At 58.8% G+C, this 27,567-nt stretch overlaps 1 protein-coding gene across 3 annotated transcripts in view; it reads left to right on the forward strand.

Annotated features, from left to right (window-relative positions):
• Positions 1-27,567, forward strand: part of SDK2 (sidekick cell adhesion molecule 2) — a 261,630-nt gene that overhangs the window by 211,342 nt on the left and 22,721 nt on the right. For 2 of the 3 annotated variants that reach the window (XM_058704552.1, XM_058704550.1), the window contains 17 exons: positions 993-1,114; positions 1,757-1,866; positions 1,990-2,140; positions 4,673-4,910; positions 5,629-5,744; positions 6,391-6,580; positions 7,832-7,930; positions 9,364-9,558; positions 10,570-10,771; positions 11,672-11,775; positions 12,236-12,306; positions 13,785-13,920; positions 15,314-15,370; positions 16,958-17,059; positions 17,203-17,318; positions 22,913-23,105; positions 25,858-25,995. In XM_058704552.1, the coding sequence (XP_058560535.1) occupies positions 993-1,114; positions 1,757-1,866; positions 1,990-2,140; positions 4,673-4,910; positions 5,629-5,744; positions 6,391-6,580; positions 7,832-7,930; positions 9,364-9,558; positions 10,570-10,771; positions 11,672-11,775; positions 12,236-12,306; positions 13,785-13,920; positions 15,314-15,370; positions 16,958-17,059; positions 17,203-17,318; positions 22,913-23,105; positions 25,858-25,995 (2,340 nt within the window). The remainder of the gene's footprint in view (positions 1-992; positions 1,115-1,756; positions 1,867-1,989; positions 2,141-4,672; positions 4,911-5,628; positions 5,745-6,390; positions 6,581-7,831; positions 7,931-9,363; positions 9,559-10,569; positions 10,772-11,671; positions 11,776-12,235; positions 12,307-13,784; positions 13,921-15,313; positions 15,371-16,957; positions 17,060-17,202; positions 17,319-22,912; positions 23,106-25,857; positions 25,996-27,567) is intronic. The other variant, XM_058704551.1, reaches the window with a different exon arrangement.

The raw sequence follows: 27,567 nt of genomic DNA on the forward strand, positions 1-27,567 counted from the left end.
AACCATGAGATCATGACCTGAGCCAAAGTCGGCCGCTGAACCGACTGAGCCCCCCAGGCGCCCCTAGGTGGGAATAATCTTAAACAGCTTGTAAAGAACAAGCTGAGATCTGCTCTCAGCCCTGCCCCTGCCAAGCTGTCTGCGACCTTGGGCAAGTCAAGTGGCCCCTCTGTGCCTCAGTTTCCCCATCTGTATCTATGGGAGATGGACTGGAGAACCGCATGGTCCTGGCTGGATCTGTAAGTTATGCTTATGACACCTGGTCAGAGTCCCTCAACCTGCCCCAAGAAATGGTTGGGGTAAACGAGCTGACTCGGTCAACCCCAACTGACAATAACCATAATCCTGACAAATAGTTATGCCTGGAGCTACGTGCTGTATATACATCAATTCATTCAGTCCTCACAACGCCCCTGAGGCAGATGATATTATCATCATCATCGCCATTTGACTGAGGAGGATACTGTGGCACAGAAAGTTTAGGTGACTTCCCCAAAGACACCCAGAGTGGAAGCAGTGAAGTTGGATTCCAGAATCTGTACTCTTTCTGTTCGTCCTGAATCCCAAGGCTTCTGGTCAGAAAATAGGGGCTGCCTCCTGTGCCCACCCCTCCTTCTTGTCTTCTTCAGCCTCAGTTGGGTTTGGGAGGGCTGAAATGGGTTGTGTGTGGACGGAGAGGAGGATTCGTTCTGGAAGCCTTCGCATGCCCAGCTCCTGTTTCCTAGCCCGGTCAGCCTCCCCGTGGCCCCGTGGCCCTGCGAGACCCTCCCAGCCCCCAATGCTGTGTCAGGCCCCTGGTCTGGACACAGAGCCTGCAATGCAGGAAAAAGGCTGTTGGAGAGCTGCAGCCTCAGCCCTGCTCTTCCTAGGAGGTTTCTAGAGAAAGGGTGGCACACGGCCCCTCCCCTGCCTTCCCACCCCCGCCCCTTCCTCCTGTTCCATGTGGAAGGACCTTCTCCTCACCTGATCTCCTTGCCTTCCCTGTTTTCCAGAACTCCCAGGGGCGCCCACCAACCTGGGCATTTCCAACATCGGCCCCCGCTCCGTGACCTTGCAGTTCAGGCCAGGCTATGATGGCAAAACCTCCATCTCCCGCTGGCTGGTAGAGGCCCAGGTAAAACCTGCCATGGGGGAACCTGCAGCCCGGGCAGCCGGCTCCCTGGCCTTGGGCCCACCAAGAGTGCTCTTGAGTGCCACTCATACGCATATTTACATCCGGGTGCATCTCCATATGCCACTGTCAAACGGCCCAACACACCAGAAGTGCCCACAGTCCCCCGTACCACCCCCATTTCCCCTGACCGCCATACACACACATAACCGTAAGTGGTTGAGTCTCCGCTCTGGCTGCCCCGGGCCACAATTATAAGCTCCAGCACCTGCGCTGCACCCCCAGAAAATTCTGATTCTCAGTTAGCTGGGGTTTTAGAGGCATGCCAGGGTGCACAGCAGAATCACCTGGCGAGCTTGTTAAACACACAGATTCCTGGGTAACAGCCCAAGGGATTCTGATGGGCTGGGTCCAGGGCCAGGCTGTTGGCGTGGGGGGTTTCTAGTAAGCATTTCACCGTATTCTGATGCAAGACGGCTTGGGGGGGTCACACCTGAAGTCATGTTTAAGGGCCTGGAAAGATGGTGACCCCGCTTGGCGCCCCTCCAGACCTTCTGCAGGCAGGGCTTGACCTCTTAGAAAGCAGGGCACCGAACATCCCAGCCCCACAAGCTGGGCAGGTCTAAGAGTGTCTTCCTTTTCCAGGTAGGCGTGGTTGGGGAGGGAGAAGAGTGGCTGCTGGTTCACCAGCTCACCAACGAGCCCGACGCCCGCTCCATGGAGGTGCCCGAGCTCAACCCCTTCACCTACTACAGGTACCAGGGCAGGACGCGGCATTGGAGGAGGGGAGCAGGGGCGGAAACTGCCCAGACCGGGATGGGCTTTGGCCCTGAGGTCCTGCTCTCATCATCTGGCTCACTCCCCACCCCCCACCGCAGCTTCCGAATGCGCCAGGTGAACATCGTGGGCACTAGCCCACCCAGCCAGCCTTCTAGAAAGATCCAGACCCTCCAGGCACCCCCTGACATGGCGCCTGCCAACGTGACCCTGCGCACGGCCAGTGAGACCAGCCTGTGGCTCCGCTGGATGGTGAGGCTCCCCCAAGGGCAGTGGGGATGAGATGACTCCTTGGTCCTTGTCATCCTGCAAAAGTCATTGCCCTTAGGTCACACCAAAGGTGGGGCGGGGGGTGTCCACCAGAATACCCAGAGCCCCCTTCTCTTTTCTTTGCACCTAGTATCTGGTAAGGTGCCCAATCATCAGTCTTAGCCAAATGAACTAATCCCCTATGTGAGAAGTAGCTAGAAAACACTGCGTCACCAGGTGGCAAGCATTTTACCTGTTTCCTTCCATTTAATCCTCCCAGTAATCCTGTGAAAGACACATTACTATTGACATTCACAGCTAAGAAAACCGAGGCTCAGAGAGGTTAGGAACTCGCCGGGGCCACACAGCTCCCAAATGGTGGGTCTTAGGATCAAATGTAAGTTGTCCCGTCTGCACTGAGTTCGAGAGTGAAGGGTTGCTTCTGAGGTCGAGGGGCAGGTGAGGGAGACCATCCCCACAGGTCAGGGTTACCTGTGAAGGGTCATTACCCCAGGTGACCCTGCGCAAGGTAATAATCTGAACATGCTGAGGGCTTTCTCTCCTGCCGGGCACTGTTCTGAGTGCTTTACTCAAAGTCAAACACAGAACCCTCTCCACGGGCTTGTGACAGCAGAGTGATCCTGGCCCCTACTTTACAGATGAGGAAACTGAGGCAGAGAGAAGTCAAATAACTGACCCAAGTACCCTCCCACACACACGTCCTCCCACATCCTGTAGTTAAGAGCAGGGCTCAGATTCCCAACCCGGGGAGCCTGGCCCCCAGAATCCACAGCCCTCACCACTGAACCCATGGCCGTCCCATCTTCCGGAGATCGGGAGGGGACATTTCTCCCCGATGCCTTTCCTCCAGGACAGCGTTTTTCTGACCGCTGCCCCCACAGAGCAGCAAACCAGGAGGTTCTAGGACCATACAAGAATTCTGAGACCAACAAACGTGGGGAACAGCACCACATGGCCCAGCTCCTCTCCTTAGGGAGCACTGGGAAGAACCTGCCTGACCCCGCATCACCAGCCAGCCTGGCCACATAACTCAGTCTTATTTCCATGTGAGATCTCTTACCACTTGCGCAAAACACAGCTTTGCAAACCCCCATGCTGTGGGATTTACTAGAAAGCCGTTACTCCCTTTCGCTTAGGTGGACGCCGGATAAAAGGAACTCATGGCACCATCAGTCCTGGACCAACATTAGTTATTAATTATGATTCCCCTCCCAGGGAGCCGGCGCCGAACAGAGCGATCTTTCCATCCAGTTCAGTGGCCCCGCGTGCCACAGGCAGGCCCCCCCCACCAAGCACGTGCAGCCCCTATTACTGTTTGCCCACCCCCTCCCTTCCTGGGCCCCCCTCCGGCCTGGCTCCCTGCCTCCCTCCTGCAGTTCTTCTTAAGGTTTCCAAACACTAAAAGACTATAGAGTCTGATGCCCAGGGGGTCTGGAGGAGGAATGAAAAGGCAATTGCTGTACCGTGCGGGGCCCCAGGCACCTCCAGACCCTCTTAATGGTGCACGGCCCGTTACCTTTCCCTGGCAGGTAAGGAAGCGTGAGCTCTAGGCCCATCGATTGCTGTCTTAATGGTCTCTGGTCGGCTTCCCTAAGTGTCTGTAGGGGCAGGGCCTGGCAAGAGGCAGTGAGAATGTAGGGAGTGAGGCAGAGGCCGAGGAATGGGAGGAAGTGGGTCAGAATGTGGGCAGCCTGTGGACCGAGGCTCTTCGGAGCCCCTGGGGAAGCAGAATGGCAGGGAGGTGAGGGCCTGAGGGCACCCGGGCCCCAGCTCTGCCACCTCCAGAGAGAATCTGAAGGCCGAGGCCGCAGATCACAGTGCACCCCCGCCAACCTGCACACACCTCCCCAGCTTCTCAACACCACCCAAGTTCCTCCAAATGACCTTGAGCCAGCAGCCACAGCCCCACAGCCTAGGAAAGGAATCCGTCTTTTCTCTTGGCTGAAACTGAAACCAGAAGGAGGAGGCTGAAAATGCAGCAGGAGAAACTGAAGTTTGCCGATGGAAGGACTTGACAGAAACTGGTGTCCCATCCACGCTCGAGATGCTGTCCCCCCACGCTGGCTTCTCCAAGGGCGGGCATGAGCTGAGACCAGGCACGTTATAGGCAATTAAAGAAGTGCGTGTTGGCAGCCTAAGCGAGGGAGTTAAGTGATAAAGACAGCCAAGGCCAGAGGTGCTGTGCTCATCAGTGTGTTGGACAGGCAGCCTGTGTGGGTCTGCTCTCCATCCGACTCCCTTGGCGGGGTAGCAAGTTTCCCATGCGCGCAAGAATGGCTGCTGGTGCATCCTTAGAGCTTGGAGCAGAGAGACGGGGAGATGGGGGGAGCCGCCAGAAACACAGACTCACGCAATCCAAGCCGCACCCAGCGAGAGCGCCTCCCATGGGCACCGACAGGCTGGACGGTGGGCACGATAATCCCGTAGGGCTCCCCGGAAGAGGGTGAACAAGCCAGAGGGTGCCACCCCGGGTGGACCTGGCCTCAGCAGCTCTGCCGCCCTGCCTTCCCGCAGCCTCTCCCAGAGATGGAATACAACGGGAACCCCGAGTCGGTAGGCTACAAGATCAAGTACAGCCGGGCAGACGGCCACGGCAAGACGCTGAGCCACGTGGTCCAGGACCGCGTGGAGCGCGAGTACACCATCGAAGACCTGGAGGAGTGGACAGAGTACCGCGTGCAGGTCCAGGCCTTCAATGCCATCGGGAGCGGGCCCTGGAGCCAGACGGTGATGGGCAGGACCCGGGAGTCAGGTACCAGCCACACCCCTGTTCCCAGCAGCCTACAGCGGAGATACCCCCACCTTTGTCTCTCTGCCCTCCGGGCCTTCCAAGGGCACAAAGGCTGAGCTGTTGTTCAGAATAGGCCCAGGCCCACTTTCCTGTTTGTGCTCCGTGTCCTGGCAGAACACTCTCTGTTGTTGCCGTGTCCCCCAGCATCTTCTCGCCGCCCCCAAAATCAGGGGGATCCCCACCTCTGTGGGTGAGCCAGGCAGTCTGCACCTGCAAAGTGCCCATCTCTCCGCCCTCATCTTTAACCCTGACACCCGGTAGTGCCTGCAAGAACCTGAGATGGGGAGGTCGGATTAGCTACAGAACATTCCAGAAACAGACAAGGGGTCACCCACAGATTATGAACCCCCAGCCTTCAGGCAGCCCTCATTTATCCACATGTGGTTCGCCCCTTGGGGCGGGGGGCGATTCTTGACACCTTTTAAAGGACATCCCTCCCCATCCGGTCCCTCCTCACACTTCACTGCTGCACAGGCTGGAAGCGGGGTCTCATCCTAACGCTGGCCTGAGCTAACGTTGGGGAGACTCATGGGAAACCAGAAGCAACATCCGTGATGTTCCAGAACCAACAGGGATCACTGCAGGATAATTGGCTACTCGGGCGCTGCCTGCCACACTTCCTTCCCGTGTAGGGCCGACTGTGTCGTGAGCTCCTGTCTGGTCCCTTTCTCTCCCTCAGTCCCATCCTCTGGCCCCACCAATGTGTCTGCACTGGCCACCACCTCCAGCAGCATGCTGGTGCGCTGGAATGAGATCCCCGAGGCCGACCGCAATGGGCTCGTGCTAGGTTACAAGGTGAGTCCCGGATCCCAGGACGCCCCGTCCAGGGTGCCCTGTCCTCATGACCCCTGGGGCCCAGGTCTCCGCCTTCTGCAGTGGATACACGGAGGCTGTGCTCCGGTCGGCATGGCAACCAAGGACTCCTCCCTCAGGACTGGGAGGCTTCCAGGGAGGCCCAGGTCCTTGGGGAAGCTCCCTCCCTCCCTCCCCCAGAGTCCCCGAGAGGCCACGCTGGCTGCCCCAGGCGCACTCAGCCCCTTGGGCCCAGTTCCCATTATCTTCTATAACTGCTCCCAAAGCTGCAGACTTCAGTTCAGCCCTGGCCCACAAGTTGGGAGATGTGGCTTGACGTTCCCACTCTGCCACTGCTGGCTCTGTGACCCGGAGCCCAGTCACGCCCCTCTCTGGGCCTGTTTTCCAACCTGAATGTTCTCTAAAGACTCTTCCACCTCCATGGCCAAGTGCATCTCTGTGTCCTCCGCTCTCCCAGAACCCAAGCTTCACCGTATCCCATGACCCTCCCGGGCCGAGCCATTCCAAGGAACCCAAGGCCCCCAGCCCTATTCCCACCTGCCTCGCTCCTGGGGATGAGGCCTGGGGAAGGTGCTGGTGGGCAGGACCCAGGCGCAAGGCCCTCAGCCCCTGCCCTGTGCTCTGGCAGGTGATGTATAAGGAGAAGGACTCGGACTCCCAGCCCCGCTTCTGGCTGGTGGAAGGGAACTCGTCCCGCAGCGCCCAGCTCACAGGGCTGGGCAAATACGTGCTGTACGAGGTCCAGGTGCTGGCCTTCACACGCATCGGGGACGGCAGCCCCAGCCACCCTCCCATCCTGGAGCGGACGCTGGATGATGGTGAGTCTCAATACCTGCAAGCCCGGAGAGGCTGGGGGCTCCCCTTCCTCCTGCCTGCCCAGCCCAGCCCCTTGGGGAGTCACACGTGGCCCCAAAGGGAACCATGGCTTCTCCTGTGGGAGGCGGGTCACTGAGGGCCACCAACCTCACCGCGAGGGGTTGCTAATTCCAGACCGTGCATCCCTGAGGAAGAAGTGATGCGAGGACAGTTTGGATCTGATTCAGTCTCTTGAGCAAAATAGAGACTTTGCCCCCGTTTTGATTAGTGTTTGGCCTGGGGCGGGTTCACTTTGAGTACAGGTCTGTGCAAGGGAAAGGCTTGATTTCCTGGGCACGAGCCTCCTAGTCCTGTTTGCAAAAGAACGATGCCACCCGGGCTCCAGGCATTGGTCCCTGCAGTAGAACTTTTCATCAAAGGCTGGCCTACGGGTCCTTGACTCCCTCCCCTCTCCCCCACATAGACTCTCACCGCCCACCGCAAATATTGCTGGGGTCCAGACAAGAGTCCAAAAGGAAGCCCCAACACCATGTGTCCACACAGTCCAAAGTTATAAATCAACCTAATGGTCTGTTAAATTCAGTGTGTCTTATCCTCCTGGCTTGACCTGGAAGGCCAAGTTCAAGTTTAGAAATCTGAGACTTTCTGGAATTCTCTGTGGGAATGAGGCAGCGCGCGAAGAGTTGCCTGTCCGCGACCATCCTCCCCCTGCCCTGCCCCCTTCCCGTTCTCTCCCCTGCCGCATGGCATTCAGTCTCCATCCACGAGCCCCACACAGCTGCCCCCTGGCCACCTCTCAGTCCAGAGGTGCAAGTCTGGAGGGCGGACCTGGGGAACAGGCCTGTGCAGACGCTGGAAAAGGAGGGCTCAGGCTCAGGCTCAGGGTGGGCCCCACGGCCGCCTCCCCGTGGGTGGATGGAAGTCAGAGTGGCGTCTTCTGAAGCACAGACCCAGGACCAGGCCCCCTGACCCAGTTCTGAGGGCAATCCTGTGTGTCCGTATATGTGCACATGTACCCGGACACAGCTAAAAAGGAAGCCGGAGCCTGGTCCCTTCCAGTTCTGCCAAATAAGGCCTGTTTTCAGGGTAGAAACCTCACCGATTGCATCTTCGTGTCCCTTCACGGAACTCCGAGCCACATACTCCACAAAAGCTCATTGGGCTGAGTGTCCCCTTCCCCCGCGGGCCCACCCACCTGTTCCACTGGAGCTGGACGGCTACACCGTCACCTGCTTCTCCTTTGTGCCCTGCAGTCCCTGGACCGCCCATGGGCATCCTGTTCCCAGAGGTGAGGACCACATCCGTGCGGCTGATCTGGCAGCCCCCCGCTGCCCCCAATGGCATCATTCTTGGTAAGCCCATACCCTCTCCCGTGCCCTGGCTACAGGTCGAAGGAGGAGGCAGAAGGTGTAAAGGAGGCCAAAGGAAGAGTGGCCCAGGAAGTGTCCACGTCTCCTCAAGAAGGATTTTGAGTTTTATGTCTCCCATTAGAAATATTTTGGGGCGCCTGGGTGGCTCAGTCGGTTAAGCGTCCAACTTCGGCACCGGTCGTGATCTCACGGTCCGTGAGTTCAAGCCCCGCGTCGGGCTCTGTGCTGACAGCTCAGAGCCTGGAGCCTGCTTCAGATTCTGTGTCTCCCCCTCTCTCTCTCTGCTCCTCCCCCATTCGTACTCCGTCTCTCTCTGTCTCTCAAAAATAAATAAACGTTAAGGGGTGCCTGGGTGGCTCAGTTGGTTAAGCGTCTGACTAACCCTAAGTTCAAGTCATGATCTCATGGTTCGTGGGTTTGAGCCCCACATCGGGCTCTGTGCTGACAGCTCAGAGCCTGGAGCGTGCTTCAGATTCTATGTTTCCCTCTCTCTCTGCCCCTCTCCTGTTCATACTCTGTCTCTCTCTCTCTGTCTCTCTTTCTCTCTCAAACATAAATAAAAAACATTTAAAAATTGTTAATAAATAAACATTAAACATTTTTGAAAAAAAATAGAAATATCATTTGGCGGGCATGGTCAAGGTTCAGGTTCCTTAAATACCATTCATTAGCTTTATGCCCCCAAATACCCCACGACGCCAGCCATCTGGTAAACCTCAGCTGCTATTTGTAAGTGTGGCCAGGTGAGGGAGCACTGGCCAGCTCAGCACAGCCATTTCCGACCTAAGGCCCAGAGGAGGGAGACTACAGATCTGTAGCACCATTTCACGGTCAAGATTCCTCCCCTAACACACACACACACACACACACACACACACACACACGCAGCCCCTCGGCGGGGGAAGACTCACAGGGTTGAAGTCAGCAGCTGCGTGAACTCGAGCAAGCCGGATCCCTCCACAGGCTCAGCCCCTGCACCTGTAGAATGATGGATTGCACGACCCGGGCCGCTTCCGGGGCTCTCAGGCCTGGCGTCCCGCGGTGCCTGTCCCAGAGGAATGCTGAGTCTCAGAAGGCAGCGTGGAGACCAGGAAGGGCACGTGCCCGGAAAGCCATGAGCCTGAACTCCCCTCAGTCACTTCCTAGCAGGTGGTCTGGCCCTCTCCAAGCATCAGTTTCCTCACCGGAAGCTGTTATGGGGGTCAGACTCTCCGTATAGAGTGTCCCCCACAGTCACACTCCCCAAGTGGGAGCTGAGGACACAAGAATGACCGAGAGGGCTTCACGCAGACGAACCACAGCCAAGGTAGCCCAGGTGCAGACATCGTGGTGGCAAGGAAGGAACAACCGCGTCTCGGGGCACTGGGGACGGCTGCCCTGCTTCCCAACACAGCCCATGTCCTTTCTTCCTGCAGCTTACCAGGTGACACACCGGCTCAACGCCACCACGGCCAACACGGCCACAGTGGAGGTGCTCGCGCCCAGTGCCCGTCAGTACACGGCCACCGGCCTCAAGCCAGAGTCCGTCTACCTGTTCCGCATCACTGCCCAGACCCGCAAGGGCTGGGGGGAGGCCGCCGAGGCCTTGGTGGTGACCACTGAGAAGAGAGGTGACTGCCCACTGGGGCTGGGGCGGCCTGGGGGCAGCCAAGGGGGAGTCCCAGCCAACCCAGGTGTTCCCATCCTGTCCTAGGGTGGCTGGGGATCAGCTAGTTAAGAGCCACATTGCCCTCACCTGGAGTGGAAAGTGGGCTCTCAAATCTCTGATGTCCGGGTCAGTGAGGGCTCTAGGGGACTTCTAGAAGCTGAGCTGGGAGTTCCCCTTCCAAGGCTCATGCTCTGCCTCAGCAGAGGGAGGGTTGGTGAGACCAGCTTCCTTCCCCTCTCCCCTCCCCGCAACAAAGATGGTGTCCAGTTGGGGGGAGGAGGGGCTCATCGGCCTGCGGCCCTGAGCTGGTGCCTCGCCTGAGGTCGGATTTCCCCGAAGCAGGCTGGGACCCAGATTCCTGTGAAAGTGGTGCATTAGACCGTGTCCCCAGGAAAAACCAGTAGGACAGTGGGTCTCAACAGGGGGCTGCTTTGCCCCCCTGGGAACGTTGGCAATGTCTGGAGACAATGTCACAAGTAACAGGGAGCTGCGACTGGCATCTACAGTCCATGCGACGGCTCCAGGCCCCAGAACCATCGGCCTCAAATGCCAGAGTGCCGAGGCTGAGGACTGCTGCAGGAGAAGAAAGCCGAGCTGGGGCAGGGCCGACAGCAGAGCCCCACCCAGGGACGCCTGGCGCGGCTCGGTCCCATCAACCGGGGCTAGCGCAGGCCCCATCTCAGCTCTGGGCGGGTGGGGAGCACAGGAGCTAGGTGTTCGTACCTCCTCGCTTACCAGGCTGCCCTCAGGGGATGTGAATTCCCAGGCACCCAGGCCTCTCGCGGCCTGAGGACAGGTCATGGGCCAGGAGCCAGGGTGCCGGCGCTTGGGACCTGTGTGCATGTGGAGAGGGGTAGAGCAGTGGCCATCAGGCCTGAGCCCAGAGCACCTCCTTCCCTTCCCTGGGAGAGCTCACCCCCCCTACCCCCTCCTGCTGACTCACCTGCTCCTACCCTCCTCCGCCGACTCCCAGACCGCCCACAGCCCCCCAGTAAGCCGGTGGTACAGCAGGAGGACGTGAAGGCCCGCAGCGTGCTGCTGTCCTGGGAGCCGGGAAGCGACGGGCTGTCCCCTGTGCGCTATTACACTGTCCAGACCCGCGAGCTGCCCAGTGGCAGGTGGGCGTTGCACTCAGCCTCCGTGAGCCACAACGCCTCTGTTTTCGTGGTGGACAGGTGAGGCCCGGGTCCTCCAGCGTCTCTGCTCCAGCCCTTCCCGCCCAGACAGCACCAGGGTGGTTCCTGGGGGGTGGGGGGGGGGGGGGGGCAGGGGGGAGGGTGTCCTGAGCACGCCTGGAGCCTGCCCACCCCCAGATGTCTCCCACAGCCTGAACCTCCCAGGATCCCGCCTCCAGCTCCGTCCTAACCTCCCTCCCTGCTCTCTGGAGCCCTGTTAGGGCTGCCTCTTAATTATCTATTTCTGGAGCCTGGAAGCCCCCTTAGCCAGGCGCTTGCCAGCCTTCATTAGCGACTCCTACCCGCCAGACCGCATTTCCCTCTCCATCTGTAATAGGGGAGTGGAGCGTGCTCCGAACTTCCGGCTTCAGTTTAATTCCCAGCGGGTCGTATTTTTTATATTCCGGTTGACGTGACCAAGAGTTTTGAGCAAGACTTTCCTCCTCACTCTCCGCCCCCAGTAAATCAAAAAGGAAGACGTTTGCCTGGAAGAGGAACGGGGCTTATTGAGATGAAGCGCTGATTAACTCTTGAGACCCCTGACCCTTCCTAAATTTACTAAATTCTAGAAAGAGATGGCATTTCTCACGGGAGGAGTTTGCTGGGAGGGAGAGTTATCAGTGCTCTCATGGCGGCTTGACGCCTGTGAGGTAGGCAATGTGAGGACAGAGCCCCCCAGGGACCTATGACTTAGAAGTGGGGCTGCTGGTAAGACCACACCCAGGCTGGGATCGGAACCCCTGGGCCCTGCTCGTCTGCTGTAGCAGACCTTCTCTTCGAGCCTCGACTTTCCCATCTGTGTAATGGATCAGCACCCTCTGGCCCCCTTTCCCCATGCAGGGATGGTGGGGTGAGGCATTAGGGGATACCTCTGTTCACTGAACCTGATTGCCCCCATAGACTCAAGCCCTTCACATCCTACAAGTTCCGAGTGAAGGCGACCAATGACATTGGGGACAGCGAGTTCAGCGAGGAATCGGAGCCGCTGACCACTCTGCAGGCCGGTCAGTGCCCCCCACTCGGATCTCTTTCTCTTGGCACACTGGCCCTTCCTGGGCACTGGTGTTCCCTTCCGAGGGGAGGGGCCTCCAAGATGGGAGGCCCTTTGTCTGGCTCCCTGGACAGAGTCCCAAGGAGGTTTGAGCCAGAGGGACCTTTGCCACGGACTCAGGCACCCATGCCAACAGGCATCCTAACGTTTTCCTTCTCGGATGTCCCCAAGCTCATGGCCGACCCCGGAAACCCAGTGAAGGAGGGGGTTTGGGGGAGGCCTCAGTGACAGCCGTGTAAGGAGCCTGTGGCTCCAGGGACAAAGAGGAGGGGCCTCTGGGCTCTTGGGTTCAGACTGGGGTCAGGGCTCCAGCCCCTCTCCCTCCACACGCGCAGAAGAATCTGGTCCCTGTGGCCTCCCGGGGGACCTAAACCTCCAGCCCCCAGAGCTCACTTGTCTGTCTCTCTCCCCAGCCCCCGATGAGGCTCCCACCATTGTCTCGGTGACACCCCACACCACCACCTCCGTGCTGATCCGATGGCAGGTATGGCCCAGCAGGCAGGGAGGGGCCAGAAGGGCAACGGTCCCCAGCAGGGCCGGGACACCATACACAGGTGCACAGATGTGCCGCTCATCCCACCTCTCCAGATAATCGTCTCAGGTGGATGCTCCTTCAATCCCCTTCTGCAGATGAGGACCCAGTTCTCAGGGAAGCGACACCAATGGCCCCCGGTCACACAGCTAGTCAGTGGCAGGGTCAGGTTTCGTGCCCTTAGGTCTGCCAGTCCTGGGATAGAAAAGTGCATGGGGCTTCAGGGCCCCCAGAGTCTCTGTGAAATGCGGTCACTGTCCGTGAAGGGATTCCCGATCAAGAAGCTAAACACAGGTGTGCATGCCCAGCCTGAACTCAGACAGGACCACTCTCCTGTCGCAGTGAACAGGAACCCATTGTCCAGGTACATAGAACCCTCTTCCTCCACTCCTCCCCCAGTTTCCCGCTCTCTGACGGGCACTGTTGTCCTGCCATGGCCGGAGGAAGACCACAGGATACAGCTTAGAGACCAGGCTGGCCGTATGTGCCCACAGGACCCCCCATATGCTCCAGTGTCCAGGCTCTAGACTCGGCAGCTTACCCACAGAGGCCCCAAAGCAGCAAACCCCCGTCTCTGCTTTGGGGGATCAGATGGGGCAGGCCCCAACTTCTGTCCACCTGCAGTCCCCGCCATGGGAAGCCCCTTGAAGAAACAAGAAGGGGCCCCGACCGCTCGCCAGCCCGAGGCCTCCCTGGAAGAGGACGCTCCCTTAAGTGAAAAATGACCTTGTGCAGCTGAAAGCCAGGACAAGGCCGGCAGAGATCCGGGCCTTCCTGGTGGAGGGGGCAGGGAGGTGCCAGCAGCAGCCAGGGAGGCAATTAAGGAGCTAATAAAAAGCTGAACCATTTCAGCAGGCTTTTAAAAAGAGGTATCATAAAAAGTAGCTTCCACCTTCTCCTGGAGCCTGTTCTCCAGCTCAGCTGTGGATGGGAGCGGAAAGCAAAGGAGAAAAATGATAAAAGGCAGAGCAGGGGCGCACGCAGGAGCTCTTAACGCTTATTCACGTACAAGAACAGGGAGACGACTCCCAGGAAACGCTGGTCAGGTGGCACGTGGAGGGGCCACCCGGCTAGGCAGGCTGGTGCTATGTGAGGGTGACCCTAGGCAACAGTCTGTGAAAGAGCCCAACGATGCTGTTGTGACCTTGGACGAGTTCCTTACCCTCTCTGAGCCTCGCCTTCCTGCTCCGAGAATGGGAATGGCTTGGCGACTCCAGTCCTTCCCTGCCTGTGTCACAGGGAGTATCTCAGAGATGAAACCACCTCATTGCTTTGTAAATTAAAAATGCTCGGTGTCCTTGTGATCCTTTCCCTGGTGGAGACTCCGTCTCTGCTCTGTGGTCACAAGGGGCAGGATGGGGAGGGAGGGAGGAGCAGAGTGGAGTTCCTTGCCCCCACCCCACCCCCATTCCGCACCCCCTTCCTTGCAGCCACCAGCAGAGGACAAGATCAACGGCATCCTGCTGGGCTTCCGGATCCGGTACCGGGAGCTGCTCTACGAGGGGCTGAGGGGCTTCACACTTCGGGGCATCAACAACCCAGGGGCCAAGTGGGCGGAACTTACCTGTGAGTGGCATCCACAGGGGTCAGGGGACACAGGGGCGGGCACACTCCCCTCCCTGCCCTGAAGCTCGCAGCTTCCTGGACTCAACTGTGATCCAAACCCTGCCGCCCTCTCCTGTGTGTGCCTCTCCTCCCACCCCACCCTCGTCCCTTTCCTCACGGTGGACTTATTAAGCACCTTCTGCATGCCCTCAGACCCTGGGGGGCACACATCAGTCAACAAGATAGAGGTCCCTGCCCTCTCCGAGTTTGCAGAGCCGGTGCTCAAGAAATAGACTCGGCAATAAATGTCTTAGATGGTCGGCAAGACAGCCTGGGAGCACGTATTCCAGGGGAACCAGCGCTCACCCCAAGAAGCAGCAGTGTGGCCCCCTCTGTTTCCTCGGGGAGGTCACTCTTCTGTCCTGGGGTCCTCAGCATCCAGCCTGCCTCTGGCGGCGGGAAAGGAAAGGGCCAGGAGCCTGGTGTGAATCCCAGGGAGACTCACAAGCCTGGGAACTCTTGCCCTTTGGGTTAGGAAGGTGACTTTGGTCGCAGGAGGGCGATGGCTGGCCATGGAGGACCAGAAGCAGGGGTGCCGGTTAAAGGCTAATGTCATCACAGAGGGAAGGCAGGAGTCTGCGGCCGAGGCGGCCGGCTCGGGATGGCATTGAGGGCAAGGATGGGAGATAATGTGCCATGGGCAGCTCTGTGACCGGCTCACGGCGGGGCACGGGAGCGGGCAGGAGAGAGACGAGTCTGGGGGGTGGGGGGTTGGGGGGGCGGGACTTGGGTCCCCAGGCAGGTGGGTGAGGAATGGAGCATGTAAGGCGTTCTCCCATTATTCTCTTAAACCTTTTGTGCCTTGTCTTCTAGCGAGTTTAGCAGACAACGAAATGATCGAACGTGTAGCAAAGGAATATTTATTAGAAAAACTCGGAAGTAGCTGATCCAACGGCTGGCGCTGTTTTCTTAACGTTTTTGCAGACATGTGCTTGTGGTTGTGATTTTTAGATGCCTGAGGATGATACAGTCATATTTCCTGGTCGTAAAATGGTTTCTGGTTCATAGGAGGAAACTGACAACACCGCTCTCTCACGGTGGTTCTGCGGTCCCGCCTTAGACAAGGGAGCGAGTTGGGTCGGAGGGTCCCCCAGAGCTGCCCCGAGGGGTGCTGGGCTCCAAGGGGCTCGCGGTGTCCCGTGTCCCCTGGCCTCGTGCACACCCTCTCTCACACCTGTCTGGGGCCCCTAACCCACCGTCAGGAACCCAGAGACCCCTGGTCTCTGTGCACGTGCGCTGCCTGGCCCCCTCCCCATCCCGCCCCTCTAATCGGGCTCTCTGTGGAGCGGGCTGTGTGTACTAACCTCCTCTGTCTGCTGTCTCCCTCTGGCCCCCTCCGCCTCCCACCCCATAGCCATGTACTCCATGCGGAACCTGAGCCGGCCCAGCCTCACACAGTACGAGCTGGACAGTAAGTCTCCCTGCATGGCGGCTCCAGAACGGGGCCCAGGCCTCCCACAGGGACGGGGAGCGGGGCCTCTGGGGAGGACACCTGCCCACCGGCTGAATGGTGTGCCCGCCTCAGGCTCCTTGAAGAATAGGACCCCCCCCCCCCCCCCCCACCGAGCACATGTGACTTTCCGGAAACACACAAAAGCTAGAGGGTTACCAGGGAGGCGTCCTCCATCGGGTGCAGAAGGACAGAGGGAACGGCTCTGGTCTTGTGCACCGTGGGGGGACCAGCGGGGTGACAGGAGGTCCATGGGGGGAGCGCTCGGTCTGCTGCTTGGGTGTCCACATCACTACCACCCGCCTCGGCCTGTGGACGGCACTTCCCTGCACAGCTCTGTGTTTCAGGCTGACCCCCACCTCCAGAGCGAGCAGAACCCCCACTTTCCCCCCGGGGACCTGGGAACGTTCCTTACTCTCCTTCTCAAAATTTTTTAATGTGCTCTTTTCGGCAGCACGTATAGTAAAAATTTTTTTAGCATTTATTTATTTTTAAGAGAGAGCGCGCAGAGGCACATGAGCGAGGAAGGGGCGGGGGGGGGGGGGGGGGGTGCAGAGAATCCGAAGCAGGATCCAGGCTCTGAGCCGTCAGCACAGAGTCTGACGCAAGGCTTAAACTCAACGAACGGTGAGCCGAAGTCAGACGCTCAACCCACCGAGCTAACCCCTCTCGCTCTCCTTCTGAAGTGCACGGTTCTCCCGTCAAAGGCCCAGAGCTTGGGCAGGGGAGCCCCGTGCTCCGTGTGAAGCAAAGCGTGAGACTATGTTGTCCTTACCCTTCCTTCATCAGCCAATGGCTTCATGGCCAGTTAACTTAGGGTGACCCCCCCACCCACATTCCAGGCAAGAGGCAGAACTCCCCTCCCCCACCGACCCGAAGCAGGGGGCCCAGGGACAGCAGTGGGAGAACCTTGTGGCCTCACCCCCAGCGGGGGTGGCACATCCCAGCCTGGGTGTCGGGGCCCACTCTCCCGCAGCTGCCCCTGTCTCCCAGCTTCCGTCCAGGCGTCTCCCCCCAGGACCCCCAAACTTAGCAAAAACACAGTGTTTCTTAGCCCAGAATTCACATCCGATAGATAAGCCCCTTCCCTGAGGGCTGAGCCCCTTGTGTGAAGAGCTGTTTGATGGGGACTGGGCAGCTGGGAACTTCAAGCATCTGCCGTGGGGGGGGGGGGGGTGGGGGGGGGGGGGAAGGGGTGACCCGTGACCCGGTGTACCCAGGACAGACAGGAAAGGGGGTGGCCCAGTGTGCCAGGGAGAACAGTTTGGTTCACACCAGTTGTCCCTGCATGAATATTAAGTGTCTCTTTCAGTCTCTAAAGTAGCTGGTGTGCGCACCGTTGGCCGAGAAGCCAACCATAGACCTGTGTCCCGACTCCCGGGGGGGGGAGGCACGGCGTCCCCTGGCCACCCCACCCCTTGCCTTTTCCTTCCCGAACCCTGAGGCAGGAACTAGAATCACAGGTGCGTCTTCACAGCCTCCAGCCTCCAGGCCGTCCCCCTCAGGGATGGTGACTTCTCCGTGTTTCTCCCCTCCCCCACCCCGCAGACCTGAACAAACACCGGCGATACGAGATACGGATGAGTGTGTACAACGCCGTGGGTGAGGGGCCCTCGAGCCCCCCCCAGGAAGTCTTTGTCGGGGAAGCAGGTGAGCCCCACCTGCCCTTCCAGCCCCAGGAGTCCAGCTAGAGGAGATACGGGATCCCAGGGCCCCAGAACACCCCGACTCACCTCCTGCTCCTCTCTGAAGCCCACTTGTGCCACTCACTCACGACCTCTCACGCCCTCCAGTGCCCACGGCAGCGCCCCGCAACGTGGCCGTCCACGGCGCCACAGCCACACAGCTGGACGTGACATGGGAGCCACCACCGCTAGAGAGCCAGAATGGAGACATCCAGGGTTACAAGGTACGGGCTCCAGAGGGGCAGAGGGCCAGCTCGGGGGTGGGAGTGACCCGCGGGTGGTAGGGGGGGAAAGGTCACCAAGTATACACCTGCTCTCTCGGCTGTTCGCACCTGACCCACTGAAATGGTGTGCAGCCGATGCAGAATTACGGGCATGCTCTCCAGCATCCTCGGGGCGGGCCCAGCTCAGATTCAGGACGTTTCGGGCCCTGCTTCGGTTTGCATCCTCTCCCGGCAACACCCCCCGCCCCAGTCCACCAACTCCCAATGCCGGCATAAGACCCCCTCAAAGTGGGTCTTTGGCCAACCCGAATTACGGTATTGATTTGGCCAATTAGTAGAGGACCGACGGGCTAAGACACAGAAATCGCTGCTTAAGATTATCTCTAGATCTCCGAGGAGGTCATGTGTTACAACAGAATTCAATTCGTGTCCAGTATTCAGCGGAGCCCTTTAGAACTCCTTTATCCTCCTGAACGCCCGGTGAAGCTGGCAGATTATAAATGTTTGAGCCCATTGTACAGATGAGGAAACCGAGACCCGGGTTAGATGGTCCGGCCAGATCACACAAAAAGCAGGGAGCAGACAGTCAGGCTGCCGGAGAGCCTGTGAGGGGTGGAGAGGGAGGGGGCGCTGAACACAACCGCCCAAGGAGGTGGTGGACAAAATAATAATAACGTGTCTTCTTGGTCGGGATCCTTGGCCTCGTCGGAGGCCTGCGTCCTGTGCCAGCATCCTGCGCCTCTCTGCTTCCAGCTGGTGGTTTGTTAGTCCAGAGAGAAGCCCGGCGCAGCGGTGGGGTGGGCAGGTGTGAGACCCCCAAGGGGCCTCCTGGGTTACTTGGCAGAAACTGAGTTCCCACAAAGGGAAGGGGCTCCCCGAGTCACTAGCTTGTTCATGTAGGTGGCCCCGGTTTAAGACAGGAGCCCGTGTAGGAGTCTCTTTCCATGTGCGGGGGAGGAGGCGGGAAGGAGGAGGAAAGGCGTCTTGCTAATGAAGTCCAAAGATGGATGACAGGCCTCCAGCCTGCGAGGAGGGCCAGCTGGGAAAGCTAAATATTGCCGCCCCAGCGTATGCCTCCCACGGGAAGTGGGAGGAGCCGGGGCGGGGCCTGCTGCATTTAGCAGCCCCCAGACTGCCGAGGCGTGGAAGTCTCCAGTTAATGTGCAGACGCAGGAAATGTGAGGATGCACAGACAGACATCATTTATCACACGGCAGATGTCTGCGTGCTCCGGAAAACATTGCCGCTGTGGACATTAACTGGGGACACTGAGTAACTGCATCCCAGACGCGTATTAACATCCACATGAATTAACACCGACGTTAAGGATGTATTGACATCACCAGCCAGTGAGCACAGCTCAGATGAACTTCGCTGGGTCAGACTAAACCCGGGCAAGTGTGTCCATTCGGCTACGGTCTTGGCAGTGACACGTGTTTATTGAGCTGCTGTTTTGTGCCCAGCGGGGTTCTCAGTCTGGGAGTGAAGCAGTGATCGGAGAGGCAACCCGAGCTTAAATTTTAGGGGAAGAAGGCCAACGGTGCACAAAACAAGTAACACCTGCCGATGGTGGTAAATGAAGCAGGTGGAGGGGGTAGAGAGCGCAAGCCAGGGGGAGGTTTGGAATTTTTAGAAAGAGGGAAAGAAGAGCAAAGGTCCTGGGGTCCGTGGGTGCTTGGCATTTACAAAGCATCCCGTGTGTCCCGGAGCGCGTGAAGGGCGGCGTGATGGGAGATAGGTCCCAGCAGTGAGCTGGGCGGCGTCACCCAGAGCCCTCAAGGGCTCTGGCTGTCACTCGGAATGAGAAGACAGACGTGGAGGGTTTGGGGCAAACGACGGACTTGGGTTTTTTAAAGGCTGTGGTGGGTGCTGTGCTGGGAGGAATCTGAGATGGGGAAAGCAGGAAACCGCCAAGAGAAGGCTGAGTAATCTCGGTGAGGCACGGCGGTGGTGTAGCCCAGGTGGGAGCAGCAGCGAGAGGCGTTTGCTCTCCGGGCTCCATTCGAACGTGGAACTGGCAGAATTTGCTGAACTGAATGTGGAGTGAGGAGAGGAGAAGCGACAAGAATTTATAAGCAATTGGTTGATGGAGCTCCAGTCACAGAGCAGGCAAAGGGGGTGGAGGGAGGAAGAGGCTGGAGTCAGGTCCAGACGTCTACTGGGCATCCAAGGGGAGGCGCCAAATGGAGCTGAACATACACGTCTGGAGTCTAGGAGAGTCTAAGCTGGAGATGTGGAGTCCTCAGTATATGGAGGATACCGAAAGCCCTGAGATTACGTGTAGGTAGAAAACACAAGAAGACTGAAAACAGAGACCTGGGACCAAAAAAAAAAAGTGACTGAAATCTCGGAACCGACATAAAGAACACGCTTCCTGAAGGAGGAATCTGATGTGCCAAATGCTCCTGAGAGCTCAAGCAAGTGAAATCTAGAAAGTGAGTGTGCAGGGATTGTCAGGCTACAGCCCGTGGGCTCCCTCTGGCCCCCAACTTGTTTTTGTAAATAAAGTTTTATTGGGACACAGCCACACTCATTTGTTTATACATCGCCCTTGGCTGCTTTTGAGTTACAACCGAGATGTGTGGCCTGCAAAACCTAAAGATATTTATTACCTGGCCTTTGACAGAACGCTTGCCGAACCCTGGATGATTGCATTAACCGACAAGAGTTGGGGGCAGGGGATGCCTGCCTGGAGGGCTTCCAGAGAGAATGAGCGGAGGCAGCGACTACAGATAGAGATCCCTTATAAGGAGTTTGGCTTTAAAGGGAAAATGGAGCAGGAACTAGAAACAGTCAACAGATGGGGGGGAGGGGTGGGTGGAGATGGAAGAAATGACAACTTGTGTGAGTGCTAATTGTGGTCCCGGAAAGAGGGGAAACATGATTCCAGGAAGAGCAGAAGCTGTGGTAGGGTGTAGTCCTAGAGGAGGCGAGAGGGGCTGGGATTTCATGCTGGAACGTAAGGTATTCTGGAAAGGAGGGGGCAGTGCCACCATGGGGGCCGAGGCAGACAGAGGGTATGGACACAGGGGCTGGAGGAGGTACAGGTGGTACCAGGAGCTTGCACAAATCTCGCCCGATGGCTTCCCGGTGAAGGGGCCTCGGCTAGGAGTCAGGAGGGGCGGGGAGATGGGGGAGGGATGAGTGAAACCTGGATTTGGAGATGGGAGATGCGCGGCGAGTGGACCAGGGCCGGTGGCCAGCCCGCCCGGGGCGAGGCTGTGCTCCTGAACTGAAAGGGTGAATTCCCTCCAGAGGCAGCCCGGCTGCGGCGTGTGGCCGTGAACCTGATTTGCCAGAGGCATGCCGTTGGCCCGTTGGATGTGATGAAACCACAAGGGCAGGGCACTGAAATCGCAGATACAAGGGGGGTGATTGTGAGAATTCACTCCTACACCCGCTCCTGCCTGCAGGAGGTGTTTATTCATTAGCAGGTATCTATGGAGCCAGCGTGCCCACAGGTACGATTCTAGGTGCTTGGGACACAAGGGAGCCCAATCCACCAAGACGTCAGCCCTCTGCGGAGTGTGCGTTCTAGCAGGCACCCGGCTACCTGTTGGCGTGCGCTACGACTCGGCCGTGTGCGCCTCGGGGGCCCGGGGTCAGCGCTCAGCCCTTGGTGCCATCCATGGAAGTGCCAGCCGGTGGTCGGCTGGCAGAGGTCCGCTGGATTCGCTGTGCACGCACCAGAGAAACCTACTGAGGGTGCCTTGCTTCTGTATGTGTGGTGGCCCTGGGTCCTGGACCCCGGTCCTCCCCACCCACCCAAGAACAAGACTCCAGCACTGGCCCCTGTCTGCCGCACCCTCCTTTCTCTCCATGGGCAGGGCTATAAGGCATTCTGAAACCCATTTCTTCCTCAGAGTGCCTTTTCCCGACCTCACGTATCCCTCCAGCTGTGAGCCATTTCTCTGGTTGGTCCCTTCATAGGAGAAATCCTCAAAAAGAATCTTCTAGACCCTGCCACCTCCAGTCACTGTCCTCCCGGGGTCTCTTGAACCCGCCCTAAGTTGGCTCTCACCCCCACTGTCCCAAGCGGGTTCTCACGCCCAACCCCACTGCCCCACGTGGGTTCTCACCCTCCACCCCCACCACCCCACTAAAGCCCTTGCTGTCTAGGTCCCGACAATCCCTGTGTTCACGGGAAGTCAGATGCAGGACTCACCCTACCTGGCTTCGCACCTGCATTTGACACGGCAGACCTCTCCCTCCTCTGAGAAATGCTTTCTTCTCTCCACTTCCCTCCCTGGCTGTTCCAGCTTCTCCCGGCCCCAACCCCTGCCCATCAAGGCCCCGAGATCACCCTGTGACTGTCTCTGCATCCAATGTCTCCGTGTGCACTCAGCAGGTACCATGTATGTGCTGATAACACCCGGATCTCTGCCGTCCGCTGTGGCCTTTCCCCCCGCAGCCCGGATTCAGCAAGCTCTGCGTGCACTGTTGTATCCCTGTCGCCGGGACTGGGCGGGGTGAACAAAATGAGTGCGTGAAGGACCACGGCAACTCTCTCTCTGATGTCTACTCATGTCAGAGGAATCTTTTTTTCTTAAGTGGGCCGGGTTAGATACAAGCAAGGATTTCAGGGTAGCAAGATGTCCTAAGTGCCAGGTGCGGACCTTGGTGTTAGCTTCTTCCTCCAGGCACCTTGAGAAATAGTCAGTCGCGTGCAGAAACCCGCTTGGGCAGCAGGTGGCGCCAAATACTCGCTGACTGTCCGGGGGTGGGGGGGCTTGCAGCTTCCACCCCCATCCTCCCCCCCCCCCCCCCCCCCCCCCCCCGCTCCCACCAGGCTCAGTTCAGAATGCAGAGCTTCACTGCCCCTGAGCGCTAGCCCGGCTGAACAGGAAGTCATTGGAAGCAACGTGGAGCAAAGCAGGTAGACAGAAGCCTTCAGCGGGGCCGGGCAGTGTCTCTGCTCTTCCCTCCTTATCACCTCTGCTTGTCCTCACATTGGTCCTGGGAAGTGGGGTGTCTTTAGCCCCCCTGTCCAGCCGACAAAACTCCGGCTCAGGGGAGTCACCTGGTGAAGTCACACTGTGCTCCAGTCGCGCACTGGGGTTCGGCCCCAGGCCGGCCCGCCTCTGCAGTGGGTGCAAACTGTCCCGCTCAGGTGAATCTCCAGGGGCCTTGTCCACCTGCAGGTGCCTGGCAGCAGGTCCAAGGGTGGGCCCGACCCTCTGCATCTCTAACCGGCTCCCAGGTAGTGCCGGCCCGCTGGTCCTTAACACAGTACGGCTGGGGTGGAGTCTGCCTACCCTGCACTTAACCTCCCGTCTCAGGTTCCTGCGGAAGAGCATTGGCTTATTCCTCCAGTAACTGTATTCTGAGGGCTGATGTGCCGTGCTAAGCCCACAGGCCCTGCGGCGAACAGATACGTGGAGTCTGTGCTCTCCTGGGGTTTCATCTAGCAGAGACTGAAGTATTAGCTGTGAAAAGGAAGGTTCTGGAAGGGTCTCTAAAACAGCTCTTAAGTGCTTCTGTACTGACTGGGTGACTCACACCCGCTGTCCGGGGTGTGTGGATGGTGTGGACGAAAGGGGCAGGAGGAGAGGCGAATGTGTCCACCTCACTCCCACGACTGGCTGTGCCCACAGATTTATTTCTGGGAAGCTCAAGCTCAACGGCGCAATGTCACCGAGCGGGTGAAGACGCTTTTCCTGGCCGAGAACGGTGTAAAGCTCAAGAATCTGACTGGCTACACTGCCTACATGGTCAGCGTGGCGGCCTTCAACGCTGCGGGAGATGGGCCTCGGAGTACCCCCACCCGGGGCCAGACCCAGCAAGCAGGTAGGGGAGAGGGGCCAGAGGGGAGGGGCGCGGGGGGGAGAGCCCACCTGGAGACGGCCTCCAGCGTGTGAGAGCACAGTCCAAGAAGAGAGGCCTGGGTGAGAGTGCTCAGAAGAGAGAGGCTGTCCCCAAAGAGCCTTGGAGGGAGCCCCCCGATGTCCCCTGCCCTCCCCACATCTTGTAGCCTGCCAGCCCATCTCTGCCTCATGCCATGTTCTTATATGGCCCCGGCTTCGTTCGTGCTACACGTATTTCTTGGGCATTTTCTGCGGCCCCGCGCTATGCTAGGTGCTTCCCGACAGTGAAGGATACCGACGAGATCCTCACCCTAGGGAGTAAGACAGATCATAAACACATATCTAGATGATTGGCCTCGGGTGGCACTGAGCATGAGCGGCAGAAGGACGGGGACAGAGGCGGACAGGTGGCCTTGAACCGGTCTGCCTGCAGAGGCCTCTGAGGGTTGACGTCAGGGCTGAGAGTTGAGGGAGAAGGGACCAGCGTGGGAAGCTCTGGAGGAGGGGTTCCGGGCATAGGAAACAACAGGTGCAAAGGCCCAGGAGGCTGGAGGGATTAGAGGAACTGAAAGCCAGGTGGCATGAGAGAAAATGGCCCGTACAGGATGGTGGGGGGAGGGGGGACGCTTAGAAGGAAGCCTGGGATGGATTCTAAGTGCGCTGGGGGGGTCATTGGTGGGTTTAAGCCGTTGGGCAATAGGATCTGGTTTATGTTTTTAAAAGATCATCCTGACTGCTGTGCAGAAGACAGAGTGATGGAGGGGAGGGGAGGGCGTCAGGGAGGCCAGTTAGGAGGCTGGACGGTGGGACAGGGCTGAGAAGACGGGCATGGTGAGAACCCTGCTGCCTGCACGTGCAGTGCTGGGCCTATACACAGTGTCCAAAGGCAGGTCTCGGGTCCAGAAGCCCCAGGGCGGGCGGGGCTGGTGCTACCCCCCTTTCACAGTGAGGAGGGGTGGCCTGGGAAGTGATGCTTCTTGCCCAGGAACCCCTGGCTGGTCTGTGGGGAAGCAGAGGCTCGAGGCCAGGCCGGGTGAGCTGTCCTGGGCTGTCTTCATTGCTTGGCAGCCTCCTTTCCCTGTCCTTAACCTCTCTTCTTGTGGATTTGAATACAAGCCTTTTGTCCTGCGCGCTCCGCAACCCCGTCCCGCCCGCCTTGAAGCATCTTTCCCAACCTGCTGCTTCCTGTGCTATAAATCACTTCTCTCTCTTTTTTTTTTAATATTTATTTTATTTTTGACAGAGAGAGACAGAGCATGAGCGGGGAGAGGCAGAGAGAGAGGGAGACACAGAATCCAAAGCAGGCTCCAGGCTCCGAGCCATCAGCACAGAGCCCGACGCGGGATTCCCACTCACGAGCTACGACATCATGACCTGAGCCGAAGTCGGATGCTCAACCGTCTGAGCCACCCAGGCACCCCAATCACCTCTCTCTTAAAGAGGGAGCCAGGGGTGCCTGGGTGGCTCAGTGGGTTGAGCGTTCCACTTCGGCTCAGGTCATGATCTCGCGGTCTGAGTTCAAGCCCCGCATCAGGCTCTGTGCTGACGGCTCGGAGCCTGGAGCCTGCTTCGGACTCTGTGTCTCCCTCTCTCTCTCTGCCCCTCCCCTGCTCATGCTCTGTCTCTCTCTCCCCCCCCCCCTCTCTCTCTCTCTCTCTTAAAAGTAAATGAACATTTTAAAAAAATTAAAAAAGAGAGCGCCAGACTGTGGAGTCAGTTCTTAAGTATTATCTTCTTTGAGGACAAGCTGTGGCTCCAAAGAAACCCTTTTCCTCCACTGGCTCCCAAGGGTCTGGTGTGTGCATGTGCCTGCTTGTCCAGACCACTCTCTGTCAGTGTCATGGGCCGGATGTGAGCCCCTGAGAGCCTGGAAGCTTCCGTCAGCAGGACAAAGTGTTCTGACCCATGTCCCTCTTGCCTAGGGGAGGCAGGAAAGGCCCCCTGAGCTGGCCTTCCTCCTTCAAAGACTGCTGGCTGGGGCTGCCTCCCGGAGCTGTTTGGAGCTGGAGCGGAAGCAGGGTCCAGATTAGCTTAGGCTCGGTGGGGGGCGGCACCGGACAATAATAGCCTGGTCATCCCGCCTGGAGCCAGCTCTGCGCTTCCTTCCCTTCCTCTGTCCTCCCCATCAGAGTCCCCCACAGGCCCCCCCACTCCATGTTTTCGGGGTCTTTCCAGGCTTCTCAGGCCAAGAAGGCATCTCTTCCGGATGGTTGACTTTCTGCTTCTGACAGTGTGGTCTCTCGGTGACAAGCCCTGGGGCTCCAGGGACGGGAGAAAGGCCACGCGTGGCTGCAGTGCCGGCATCTTCTTGTTCAGTGCCCACCTCATGCTCTGAGGCCCAGACGGCCCCTGCCTTCTCCACCAGGGAAGGGGAAGCGCAAGCCCTAGGAAGCCAGGACATCGCCTGGCCCCACAGCGACCCTGGAGGTGCAGCACAGCCGTGTTCTGAGCTCCCAGCCAGGGTCCGGGGCCACTTAGCAGGAAGAAACGGAGTTCTCCAACTTTACGGAAAAGAAAGTACTTTTTCTTCCCAGTTCTCGGACTCTGGTATTGGAAAGCGAGTGCTAGCAACGTCAGTGGGGGAGAGGAGGGGGTACCGATGACCTCTGATGACCCCCCGCCCTCTCTCTCTTCCCGGGGCCCAGACCCAATCACCCCTGCTAGTTCCTCAGAGCCTAGCAGGGTTTTGAACGTCTGTGGGAGGAGGAAGCAAACCACTTGCTGTCTGTCTGCAGCCCCCAGTGCTCCCAGCTCGGTCAAGTTCAGCGAGCTGACCACAACCTCAGTGAACGTGTCCTGGGAGGCCCCACAGTTTCCCAACGGCATCCTGGAGGGCTACCGGCTGGTGTATGAGCCCTGCACCCCGGTGGATGGTGAGTGGGGACCCTCCCAGCGTGGCTCCCTCAACCTTCCCTTTGCAAGGGCTTGGGGTTACTGCACAGAGTTGGGTGTGGTGAGCATCTCCTCAGCTTATAAAGGCAGAAACTGGGACCAGACAAGGGAAAGGGCATTTCCTGTGCAGCAAGTCGGGGGCAGAGACGGGCAGCAACCTAGGAGTCCCGAGTCCCAGGAGAGAATTTGCGTCTCCTTCCCCGTCCATGGACGGAAGTGGGGAGGAAAGGGAGGGCCCCCTGCGAGAGATACAGGGTCCCACGGTGGCCAGGCAGCTGTCAGGCCTGGGAAGATGAGGGAGGCCCTGACGGTCCCTCTTGTGCCTGCTCCCCCCCAAAAATTTAGGATGTCAACCTTACTCGGGATAGGTCTTTGCCCCACATGGGGTCAGCAACCCGTTGGAGAATCTGGTAAAATCCTTGGGGCCTCTCCTCGGAAAGCACGAGTTTGGGGGGGTCGCTGCACCCCTGTTCCCTTGTGAACGTCAGATCAAGAACCGTGCTGTGCAAGTGTCTTCCCCTCACCCTGACCCCTGTTCACCTAGCTGTCCTTAGAGCCCCACCCCTTCCTCCAGGCCCTGGTGGGGACCCTGCCCCCCTCCCAGGCTCCCGGTCCGGGCCGTGCTAACCCTGACTGTGGACAAGAGACACTTGCCAGCTTTCTACCCCCACGCTGACGTGAGTGAGCCCGGATATCACCGCCATCTACTTAGAGAGGCAGGAAGGAGGTTGCCCCTGGTTGCCTGGGTCCGTTCCAGAGCCCAGCGAGGACTCGGGGGTGTGGCTGGCCTACCAGGTGGTGGCCTGGTGGCCGGAGGTGACCGCCTCTGGGGTCACCTCGCTCTCACCTTTCCCTGTCTACAGAGCAGGGCCAGAACAAGGGGCGGAGCCCTGGGAGGACCGCAGTGGCCAGCAGTTCTGGGTCAGCCAAGGGAACAATGACCCTCAGTCTTCCCGGCAGTCCCTGCCCCCCAGCAGCTAGTTCCTTCTGCAGAGCCGCCCTGTGTGCTGGGACACGGAGCAGGGCTGGGCCCCAGGAGGAGATGTGGTCAGGTGCAGGACCCGGGAAAGGGGCCATCTCTCCCTCAGACAGGAAGGAGAGGACAGAGGTCATGGGGACAAGATGCGGGCGGACGGGACAGGCTCTCAGCACAGTGGCCTCTGCCTGGCCCACCCGGGGGGCTCAGTGTGAGCACTGGCCTTCCGGTACCTTAGTCTGGCATCATCTGGCCACATGGCCAAACCGGGACTGGGTTGAGGTGTGTCCCCTCCAACTCTGGACTCCGGTGGTGTCTTTCCAGAAGCACTTTCTGAAAGGTGATCCTTGGGATTAAAGTTCTGGGCAGGTCGACGTGGGGGAGTAAACACAGCGTAGGATCCATCTGGAATACGTTTCAGTTAAACAGGATGGGGCGGCGGTGGGGGGGGGGGCGGGGGTCGTTTCCCAGCAGATGCCAAAGGACCCTGTGCCTGGTCAGTGGACAGATTGCACACAGCTCTTCTCCCCTGAGGCCACCACCTGCCCCCCTGCTGTCCCCCCATGCTGTGCTTCCC

The sequence above is a fragment of the Neofelis nebulosa genome, chromosome 16 (assembly GCF_028018385.1).
Source record: "Neofelis nebulosa isolate mNeoNeb1 chromosome 16, mNeoNeb1.pri, whole genome shotgun sequence".
NCBI lineage: Eukaryota > Metazoa > Chordata > Mammalia > Carnivora > Felidae > Neofelis > Neofelis nebulosa.